Source organism: Sinocyclocheilus grahami, unplaced genomic scaffold (genome assembly GCF_001515645.1).
Source record: "Sinocyclocheilus grahami isolate Dianchi unplaced genomic scaffold, SAMN03320097.WGS_v1.1 scaffold92.1, whole genome shotgun sequence".
Taxonomy (NCBI): Eukaryota; Metazoa; Chordata; class Actinopteri; order Cypriniformes; family Cyprinidae; genus Sinocyclocheilus; species Sinocyclocheilus grahami.
In genome coordinates this window covers 1,148,805-1,160,764 of record NW_015505271.1, presented here as the reverse complement: position 1 = coordinate 1,160,764, position 11,960 = coordinate 1,148,805, and the positions used below count along the sequence as shown (strand labels likewise).

Below are 11,960 nucleotides of genomic sequence, written 5' to 3'. Positions count from 1 at the left end.
TAAGCACTTCGCAGGTCCAGCTTGGAGAAGATGCAGGCCCCACGGAGTTCCTCGAGGGCAGCCGGGACCAGGGGAAGTAGATAGGGCAGTTTTACAGTATGGGAGTTCAGAGTACTATAGTCGATACACGGCCGCAAGCCCCCGTCCTTCTTGCCCACGAAGAAGAAACTGGACGCAGCTGGAGACGTGGAAGGTCGGATGAATCCTTGGTTAAGAGCCTCCTTGATGTATTCCTCCATCGCCTTGCGCTCCGGGATGGACAATGGGTATACTCTACCCTTGGGGAGTTTTGCTCCAGGCAGCAAGTCGATGGCGCAGTCCCATGGCCGATGAGGTGGTAACTGGGTGGCTTCCCGCTTACTGAAGACATCCTGGAACGCCAAGTAATCAGATGGGACCGTGACCTTCTCCCGAGGTTCGGGACTTTTGATGAGGGTAGATGCAACTTGAGCTGAGTGAGTTCCTGGGAGCGGAGTTAGGGCAGGGACTGAAACAGAACATTCTGGGGTAAGTAGTTGTAACGATAGCATTGACAACGTGGAAACGACAGGGTCTAGTTGGAGGGTACTCACCCCACCGCAGGACGTGGGGGTCTGACGGGGCAGGTCTGAAGGTAATGATCCGCCGCCGCGCAGTAAAGGCATAGACCTGCCGTGAGACGGCAAGCATGCTCAGAAGGAGTGAGTCGGTAGGTGTCGACTTGCATTGGCTCTGGTATTGGAGAACCCATGCCGGGCGTAACAGGCTGGTGGGCGGCTTCGGGTGGCGTGGCATGCGGACAGATGCTGGGAAGTTCGGTTGGCCTTCTGCATGAAGCTTTCCAGTCCAACGGAGTCATCATATATAGCTTTATGAGCTTGTAAACGGGGATTCAATCCGTGCCGGTAAGCGCCAAGTAGAGCCACCTCATTCCACCCGCTAGTCGCCGCCAGCCTTCTGAACCGCAGTGTGTAGTCATTCATGGAAGATATGCCTTGGCGCAGCCGCAGTAACTGTTCGGGCACAGATAGCACTCCTGCTGTGTGACCAAAGACTTCTTTGAAATGGTTAGTGAAGGCATCATAGGAATTAATTATGGCACTATTAGCGTTCCATATGGCCTTAGCCCACAACAGCGCTCTTCCGTTAAGAAGTGATATCAGGAATGCTACCTTAGTGCGTTCGGAGGAAACCTTCTGCAGCTGCATCTCGATGAACAAGGCCACTTGCAGGAGGAAGCCGCCACACTCAGCTGTATCACCCGCGTAGGAAGCAGGCATGGCCATGGGACTTACAGAGGCAGATTGGGGGGTTGCCGGAGGAAGCAGCGAAGCCCGGAGGGCGTTTACCAGCTCCTCCAGGACTTCTGCAGGTGAGGGAGGTCGAGGATCCATGGAGGTGTTTGTTATGATCCGGTCTTCTGTCACAAAGCAAGGCCAGACACAACAGGTAAGTGCAAAACAGAATGGTTTATTGACTGGGTAAGGGGATGACTGGAATAGGTGAGTTAAAGGCAGGTGAATGTCAACACAGTGAATGGTTCCAGGGTGCTTATCTGAGTTCTGATGGAGAGGATCGTATGCCGGTTACGTTGGAGATCGTGGAGCCATTTCCAAGGAGTCGTTGGAGGATCGTGGGAGGAACAGTAGGTAATTCATTCTAGGAGAATTTGGCAGAGAGAGTCCAGAGTCGTTCGTAGGAGTGAACAGTAGACCGGACAGTGAGTGACTGTGATGAGTGTGTATTTGTAGTGTGGCTTGATTGGTGACAGCAGTTGCGGGTGATTAGAACTCAGGTGACTGTGATCGGGTGATTATCCTGGATGGTGACTGAAGTGACTGTGATGAATCCCTGACACAAATTGTGCTCTCTTCGAACCGGTTGTCTTTAAAATACAAATCTTGTGTAATCCCAGGCTATCTGTAATCAGAAGCACATTTAAAACTGGAATATAATTTAATTTCATTCACATGTGTTTCATAAACACATAATCCTTTCTGAATTACAATCAAAATGATACATTTAATTATTCTAGCTGCTGTGAGAAAAGGCTATAAACGATCGGCCACCTGCAGGATCCTTACATGCGATAGCCTAGTAGCCGGGACAACTTCTTTATGTTTACAGACGTGACGTAATGACGCAGAGGCATGCTCGAATTTCCCACGAAAACCTACCCGTACCACTCAAATTAGAAAACATTATTATAAGCTGACCGTTGTGAATCGGGCTAAAGTAAGGCGATAGTTTTGAACACTGGCTGGTTATGTACTTGCTCAAATGTTGATTTTGGATCATTTTTAACCAAAAAAAGTTAAGGACTGCAACTTTAACAGCCTAATGATTTTGGCATAAAAGAAAAATCGATTATTTTGACCCATACAATGTATTTTTGGCTATTGCTAGAAATATACCGTGCAACTTAAGACTGCATGGTTTTGTGGTCCAGGGTCACAAATATGGTAAACATTGAAGCTCAACAGTGTTTGCTTGATGCACCAGGACAAACCTTATTGGTTCTTGCTCATCAAGCAAGCATCAAGTTATTTTTGTGCCATGAAGTTTTGTCATCATTTCAGGTGAGTAAATGATGACAATTATAATTTTTGTCTGAACTCTTCAACCCTTCATCCAGTCAAAAACTGTTGAACTGTTCTTGCCATGTATTGGAAAAGTGTACATTAATACAAGCCTAAAAATAGTGAGGCATGAACACAAATATATGCTGTTGTAAATAGAGAGAAAGCATAGTATTCCAGTCTGACTGTGCAGAAGATCTTCTTGTCGGATGAAGTGATGACTTGATGAGGTGGAGGTTAGTCTGTAGGGAGTGCTCTAATGGTATACTCACCATACATCTCATCTCCCTGTTCACATCTTCACCAGGGACATTCCCTGACAGCTCTTTAACCTCAATGGGCAGAGAGCGAGAGAGATGCACAGAAAGAAAAGGAAAGAGAATATAAGAATACCTCTGCTTTGCTCCTAATGCAAAAATCACATCAATTTATATTTCTGTAACATCAAGTCATTAAACAGTCCCACACACTCATTTTGCTAAGCAGGTATTGCATAAATATGCTACTACTGTGCTAGTTATTTTCAGGGACAGCAAGTTCTCATTCGTTCTTAAAGAGCAATTATGCGTGCTAACGTTGGCCGTCTCCTCTCTAATTAGGTCTCCTCACTACAGATTCCAGGCTGAAAAGCAGAATATATGTATCAAATCAGTGGCTTCTCTCCGGAGATCGATATGCTTCCCCTTGGTTCCTCATTTTCTCATTTCTAATAGAGCTCTGATAGGCTCCAATCAGTGCGCAGCTCATTTGCAAGTGTAGCCAGAGAAATGGCATAATGTCTCTGCTATATTCTACTCAGACATCAAGTTATTTTTGGGGCATGTGCAATAAATTTTTCAAAACTCTCTGATTATTTCATAACCACTTATGTTAATTTCACACACTACCGTTTTAGACTAGGGACCAAATTCATGAAATATTCTTAAGAATAAAATATGCTTCTTATTTTCTGACTGTAAAATAAACAAATAAATGATGGAAAATATATATGAGCTTCTTCGTATTTAAAAGAGGTTAATAAATTTATATATATATAGTTAAATGTATTATACAAGACAACTTAATGAGCGGGCTAGTATGAATCGTTTTGTATATTATAAACCATTCAAGCCTATCATATTCTTCTATATATTATACAGAGTTTTTAAATTAAATTAAATTTTTTATTTACATTTTTCGTGCATTGCACTTTATTACAGACTAATATTTTATGCTTTAAGAACTTTTAAATACAAATTCTGATGTTTGTGAATCTGGTTCCAAGTTTGAATCCAAGCACAGTAATGTTGTTCTGGTTTAACCCAACACTCTTTGACTTTGTTTGTGTGACATTGCAGTATTTATGTCAGATTATGTTTTATGAGTATCTCTGTACCACTCTAAACATTACCATCTACCAGGTGGCTGTGTGACGCTGTATAGTCACTCAGCTGACAGGGTGATCTGTGTGGTACAAAGTCACCATGTTCCCAGGCATTCAGCATTGTTAGTATAATAGCCCTATTGATCAATCTGCTGTTAAATGTTTAAAAATAGCCCCGCAGGGAGCAAAGATGGATCACATTTGGATCCACAGGAGTGCGCCAAGACCTGTCTGGTCTTGTGCTTTACTGGAAGAACATTCACCTATAAAATAAACCCCTTCATTCGTACTGCACTCAATCTCCTAGTATGTGTGAGGTTGGGAGTAGGGTTGAGCGATGTCTACCAAATTGGCATCGGACGATGTCTACAGTGAAACATCGTGATGGACAATGACATCGGGGGGCGGGGTTAGGGGTGTGCCTGAAGCATGAAACAAATAACGTGTTATACGGAGCCACTAAAAGGTTAGCCGCTTGTTAGCAGTAGCCTGTTGCATTACAGTACATGAAAGTTCACTTAACGCATACACAGAATAAGGAGAAATGTCTGATAGGACGATGGCGAATGATTTGCAGATCCTGAGCACCAATGACAAACATCTAATCTTGTCAAATGTGTGGTAAGTACTGCCGCTCCATAGTACACGAATCAGCTTAACATCGTGATGTCTGTCAGCAATCGGTGATGGATGATGGCATCGTCTATCGGCCCAGCCCTAGTTGGGAGTGAAGTTTATTTTGTTTTTTTTAGTGCTTTGCTGATTTCTTTTGTAGATTGCATTATTTAATAAGCCACAATTTTGGACAAGTTAGTAAAATAGTCATTTTGTTTTTGTAGTTTTGGCATTAGACAGAATGTAGATTGTTTTACGGTCTGCTGCAATTATGAGCGTAATGACCGCTGGATGGCTGCTCCCTCGAGCAATGTGCACACTGTTTCTCTGTTTCTCTCCTCCTGTAAGATGACATCCTCCTTAAGTGTTCTTCGGTACACTGGCCTTTCAGTCCTCTGGGGTCCTTGATGAGAGGTCTAATGACAGATGAATGTTCCTGGATCTTACCATCCAGACCTTGGCTCTCATAGATATAATCTGATTATCCCGGACACTAGAACTTTACGTCTGTGGAAAATTAGAAGCTAGTATCCGTTCTTCCTCATCTGTGCTCTCCAATTCTCTGTAGACATATAAACAGGTCTGTTCCAAAACCTAGTGTTCTGCCTCACTTCCTACTGCCAATGTAGCTTCTAAAAGAGCATCTTAAAAAGTCATTGAAACTCACAATTGGCTGATTCTGAACAATTTACATACAGTACGCAGAAACTAAGTACACCCTACCTTTAGCATTCCACACAGGATATTTGATTTTAAATTGATTTCAACAGAGTTTGGTGTTAGGATGTTGCTAAGCTAATGATGTGATTTCTCTAAGAAGCATCAAAAAAGTCAATTACTGAGTAAAATAATACATATTTACATTCACAGACTATTTTATTGATTCAGTATTGAATGACATACACTATAATTCTAATATATTTGGTCAGTAAAAGCAAACAAACAAACAAAAATCATACTTTTATTCAGTAAGGATGCATTAAAGTGATTAATGGTGACAGTAAAGAAATTGTTAATGTAACAGAAATTTATAATTTCAAATAAATGCTGTTCTTTTGAGCTTTCTGTTAATGAAATTTTTTTTTATCAATATTTAAACAAAAATATTAAGCGACTGTTTTCAACAATGATAATAAGAAGAAATGTTTCTTGAGCACCAAATTAGCATATTAGAATGAAGGATCATGTGACACTGCAAACTAGAGTAATGGCTACTGAAAATTTAGCTGTCAATGTTAAGCAATAGACATTAATAGAAACAATAATGCCACTTAAATATTGATAATAAAGCGCAATGTTTAATTTATTTATAAAGCACTTTAAAAACAACCTTAGTTTACCAAAAAATTACATTGACCAAATTGCACAATAAAATAAACATATCATTAGAAAAACACAGTCACAAAACATTAAAAACATGGGGAAAAAAAGTTTTTAAGAGACATTTAAACTCAGACACTGAAGGAGCTGTTCTGATAGATAATGGTAAATTGTTCCATAGCTTGGGGACTGCAGTGGCTTTGTCACCCCTACATTTCAATCTAGATCTGGGAAACAAAAGCAGATGCTTAGTCTGTGATCTGAGTGATCTGGCTGGATTGTGTACAATAATAAACTCAGAGAGATATGGAGAAACAAGGTTGTTTAGAGCTTTGTACACAAACAGCAGAATTTTGAATTGAATAATAAATCGGTAGCCAGTGCAATGAGCGTAAGATAGGCGTGATGTGATTCCATCTGCGACTGCCTGTGAGCAAACGAGCAGCCGCATTTTGGACCAGTTGCAGTCGATGAATAGATGAGACAGGCAGCCCATAATATAACGAGTTACAATAGTCAAGTCGCGAAGAAATGAAAGAATTAATTATAATCTCAAAACTCTTCCTGCTTAGGAAGGGTTTAACTTTTGCTAGTCTTCGCGGATTGTAGAAGCTGGTACTCACAGTAGAATTAATTTGTTTATTCAGCTTTAGGTCGCTGTCGAGTATAAAGCCCAGATTCTTGGTCTCAGAAGAGCAATATGGGGAAAAAGAGCCCAGATCAACAGTGCTCAGATTGGTTTTCTAGTTTGGCCTGAACAGAACAATTTGTTTTTTATCATCATTCAAAGGCAAAAAGTTACTGGTAAGCCATGTTTTCAGTTCTTGGAGACAGGCTGTTAGTTGGTTTAAAGCAGACTTGTCATTGTGCTTAAATGGTATGTAAAGCTGGGTATCATTGGCATAGCAATGATACGACACACCAATACTCCTAAAGATTGAACCAATGGGTAACATGTACAGCAAGAACAATAACGGCGCCAAAGTTGATCCTTGAGGAACACCACATGAAGAATGCGCTACAGAAGAGGATTATTTCCCAATGCTGACTGAAAATCTTCTGTTTGACAAAAAGGACCGAAACCAGTCAAGTACAGTACCTCTAACACCAATGCAGTGCTCCAAGCAAGATAGCAGAATGCCATGGTCAACAAAATCCAAACGCTGAACTGAGATCTAAAAGCACTAAGGCCATAATAGACCCTTTCGCACCGCTTTAGTTCCAGAACTAAATGTACGGTACTAAAGTACTGGGACGATTTTGCACGAACTATTTCCCAGTACCATTTAAAGGGTTGCATTCGCACCGACAGTGTGTACTAGGAAGTGACGTAAGCCGGTCGACAGCGACGTCATTTGTGCGCGGCGTTCAACAACGGAAACAAAGAACTATGTTAACAACAGGAGGATGGAGGACGCTGTGTTCGGAGCTGTGTTTTTATTGTGTCTCGCGTGTTTCACAATAATGGACATGGAAAGTCGACGTATACGTAAAGCGATTGAAAGAACGGAAAGGAGGACTAAGAATCTCCAACGACAACTGGCAGTGCTACATTTGCTACAAGTGCCTGCACTTCAGCGTCTGTCCATCTATCGCTGTTCTCCATACTTGCGAAATAAGTTGACATGCTTGTATGTTTACACGGCGTTTTAAATCATGGCGGGTGAGGGCGTTTTTGTACGCGTTTGGCCAATCAATGTCTACTTACGTCACGATTAGTACCTGCTCCGGAGTAGGAGCTAATTTGGTTCTCGAAAAAGGCAGTCCGGTACTAAAATCGCACCCAGTTCCGATGGTGCGAACACGCCGAAAAGTGGGTAGTTCCACAATTAGTTCTGGTACTATGAAAAGGTTCCTGCGGTGCGAAAGGCCCTTATATTACCAGAGTTACTCTGTGCTATGTAAGCTTTTAAAACCAGACTGAAAAATTTCGGAGATACAGTTAGTACTCAAATAGCTTTTGCAATTGCATAAGTACTATTTTTCTAGAATTTTGGGTAAAAACGGCCAGTTAGAAATCGGTCTAAAATTTGAGTAAACTGCAGGATCAAGAGAGGGTTTCTTACAAATTGGTGTCACAGAAGCTAATTTAAAACATTCTGGTACAGTCCCTGTCATAAGACAGTTGTTAATAATAATCACTAGTTCTGAACTAATAGTATCAAAGATTTGTTTAACTAATCGTGATGGAATAACGTCAAAGGGGGAAAAGGTAGATTTTAATTTTAAGGTGATTTCTCTCCATGTCTGTATAGTAACCAATTCAAATTCACACAGGCAGAGTTGTTCTCAACTAAGAGAAATTTTGCTCAATGGATTTGTCTCTTTAGACTCTGCTGTGTCTCATTAATGACAATGTAATCATAGTTAATGAATCAAATCTCTAATTGTCTTTAGTGGGATGAGAAGCACACTCACAGGAATTTGATTACAGCCTCTGTGTTCATATGCTGTCTCTGAATTTATTTCAGGCCATTCTCATTGATTTTTGTTTTACTTCCACATAAATGTCTGGAAAAGTGAGTAAAGGATAGAGGAGCCACAGTATTTGCTACTAGCTATTTTGCAGATTTATTTCATAATTTTTTTTACAGTGAATGGTTATGATTCTTCCACATGACAAATAGTTGAAGATGTCAACAAACACAACAACAAAAACAGCATAAATGTAGACAGCAAAACAATAAATAGTAACATAGCTTTATTTATTCATGCCCCAGTGCATTGCTGAGAACTCGATTACCACATTTATCACAGTATTATAATCCACAGATTCCTCATCTTGCTTAGATATGCTCTTTTTTGGTGCTTCTAGTTTATGTGCAGGGCCTATTCAAATGTATTTGCTGTACCTGATTTCCTTTCCTCCAAACTGCATGCTTTTGTTGGTGTGCACAGACAGTAGCCAATACATGCATTTACATGATCTCAAATTAATTGAGAAACTCGGAGTTACCATTTTTATATTGTAATGTTACAAGAATGTAATGTGATTTTTGCACATACATGGTTACATTCACTATATTTCTTTCTCATAGCCTTTAATGTGAACATTGTTTCATTGGACAACATCAGGCAAGATGTGAAATTTATTTATTTATTTTTAAATAAATACAGGGTTTTTTTTTCACCCGAACAGAAAAACTGAGAAAATAAATACTGTATATCGCAATTTGGCCCAAAAAATACAGAGATGTATTCACACCTCATTAAATGTGGTAAGGAAGTTGGAATGGAAGCACTGGATATTTGGCCCAGGTTAAATTGTTAACCATTATACTGTTTCTCATGTCTGGTTAGCAGATGCTTATGTCATTACTGTGGTAATCTGGTAAAGTCTGTATTCAGCATTCCTCCAATCCTCAGATCACTCCAGGGAACACAAACCTGTGAAGCAAGGGCTGCAGAAAACATCTAACCCACCAGACCACTGAGACAATATCATGCATTTTGGCTACCGAACACACATTAATTTAGTATGTCAAGACAATTTTCAGGCTTGAGAGGAAGTGTAGGTGATTCACCATTGTTTCATGCACCCTCTGAAATATTCAGCATTCCTCCAATCCTCAGATCACTCCAGGGAACACAAACCTGTGCAGAAAACATCTAACCCACCAGACCACTGAGACAATATCATGCATTTTGGCTACCGAACACACATTAATTTAGTATGTCAAGACAATTTTCAGGCTTGAGAGGAAGTGTAGGTGATTCACCATTGTTTCATGCACCCTCTGAATGAGATGAAACCGTTTCAGTGCCATCTCCTTTATTCCTGATGTCAGATGGCATTCATCCAGTTTTAAAAGATGAATCACTACGATTATTTTCAGACCACAAGGATGGCAATATCTGGCAACCCTGCACTGGACTTGGTTTAGATTCTGTTCATTTTAAAACAAAATGTTTGGCTAAAGAGAACTATTGTGCTGTCATTTTTCATTCAGTTGCATGAAATAGTTACTACTATAAGCTTTAGCAGTAATAAATCAATTATAATTAAGAGAAAGTCAGTCAGACAAATTCCCCACAGCACTGTAATAAATGTAATACTCAGAGGAGTGGAGATGCAGCAGTGGAATTTTGCTTCGACTGCTTTTGCCAAAAATGCAACTTTAAAGCTAAAGCAAGAGAGATAAAGGGACAGAGGTAGGCATGAGGTATAACAGCTGTGTAAGAGAATAGAGGGGGTTTAAAGATTTTATGTGTGTGCTGAATCAGCATTCTCCATGATCCCCTAACAATTACAGACAATATGTTTGTGATTAAATGGGCACTAGGAGAAATCTTCTCTTTGCATGCCTCATAAATGCGTTGTGTACGGCCCAGTGTTGTATATGCTGCTGAATCAAAGAAAAACTCTGTCAGTGTCACTCACTAGTCTAAAAGGATCGTCTTTACAGAACGATGACCAGATTGCATTTCACATTCTTTTTTTTTACCCTTGCAAAGACCATGAGATCTCACCAAGAAGCAATTATCCAGACAATAAAAAGGATTATGGTTGTATAGGTATGAATGTGTTATCGTGAAATATGTTAAAGAGATTATTACAGGTGCTGTTAGTGAAGGAATGGGAGGAGATTTGATCCCCTCCATGCTCTTCTGATGTTTAGAATTATCTCTGTACCTCTGCTCCTTCTCAGTTTCTGTTCTCATTACTTATTTCTTATTGCAGGCCAATGATGCCTCAGGGAACACCTGGAACTGGCTCTACTTCATCCCACTCATCATCATCGGCTCTTTTTTCATGCTCAACTTGGTTTTGGGGGTGCTGTCAGGGTGAGTCTGAAATCAGAGTCATCAAATTAATCCCAACTGTGTGGGAATTTTCTGGTACTCTATGTTGTACACATGCAAGTAAACTGATTCAGGATTCCTAAAAAGTGTTTTAAAATGTATCCATTATTTCTTGGAAGTAAATTCCTGGCCGGGGGTTGCTAAAGATGACATTATAGTCATTAATGGTAAAATGAAGGAAATAGCATTATTTATTTGAGGATGCCTTATATTCAGAAATTTAATTTGAATTCATTTGAATTAAAGTAACAAAGAGGATGTGGTGAGGATGTGTTCAAATTTGAATTTAGTTCAACTTCTATTATTTCTCCTTTTTTAAATAATATATATTTCAATTTAATTCAGAATGAATTACCCATAAATATATGATCATACAACATATGAGCTATTTCCAAAACATTAGGTGGTACAATATAACTTTTTGAAAATAATCAGAATTAATTAAAATTAATAATAATAAAAAAGAGTAATTATTCATTATTCTGTCACAAGACCTTTGCTGAACTAGTAAAATTATTTTGTTGCATTGAATTTCTTGCAATAAGTTATGTATTCTTCCTATCATTTGCACTTGGTCAGTTCAATTCAAATTTCAATTCATGAGTTGATAGGAACCCTGGGTTGTAGTGTTGTTATATGATCATCTTTTTTACTCTTGCCTCAATAGAAAGGGATTCAAACTTCATGTAACCCACTTAACTAATCGTTCACCTTTAGATTTTATGCTCTTGCTTGGCCACAAACATAAATATAAACAATTTGGAGCCAATACAAAGCATACAGTAACTGTTTAAAGCTTATATGGGAAGCAAACAAACAGTGCTCCTTTAAAATTATTCAAGGGATGCATCTTACAACTATTAGGTGGGCTCGTTTGAAATAAATTGGCTTTCCTAAACCATTGAAAGCCCCATAAAATAATTTCTGTCCTACAGGTTGGAATCTATTCACCTACAGCTTATGCATATCCAGAGAAGAAGCAACGTTAAGTGCAGTGGAGCTCTGCTTCTCAATTCGATTAGGCAGCTCTATTTTGCCAATGCAGTGTTGGTCACAATAAAGTTTTTCCTCCATCAATTGTGATTGAGCTAAGAGCCACATATATTCTCTATAAAACAAATAACACACCCTCACACTAAAACATCTTTATTTTTCCCTCATGCTTTACCTCTCTTGCTCTCTCTCTCTCTCTCTCTCTCTCTCTCTCTCTCTCTCTCTCTCTCTATTTCCCTTACTCTCTCTCTCACACACACACACTGTTTTAATTGACAGTCTCTGTATGAATTCTTTGTGGTGCTCTC

The 11,960-nt window shown here is 39.6% G+C and overlaps 1 protein-coding gene across 1 annotated transcript in view; it reads left to right on the top strand.

The window, feature by feature from the left end:
- cacna1ba (calcium channel, voltage-dependent, N type, alpha 1B subunit, a) overlaps nucleotides 1-11,960 on the top strand; it is a 121,877-nt gene that overhangs the window by 34,927 nt on the left and 74,990 nt on the right. The window contains exon 6 of the mRNA XM_016275226.1: nucleotides 10,538-10,641. Coding sequence (XP_016130712.1) covers nucleotides 10,538-10,641 — 104 coding nt within the window. The remainder of the gene's footprint in view (nucleotides 1-10,537; nucleotides 10,642-11,960) is intronic.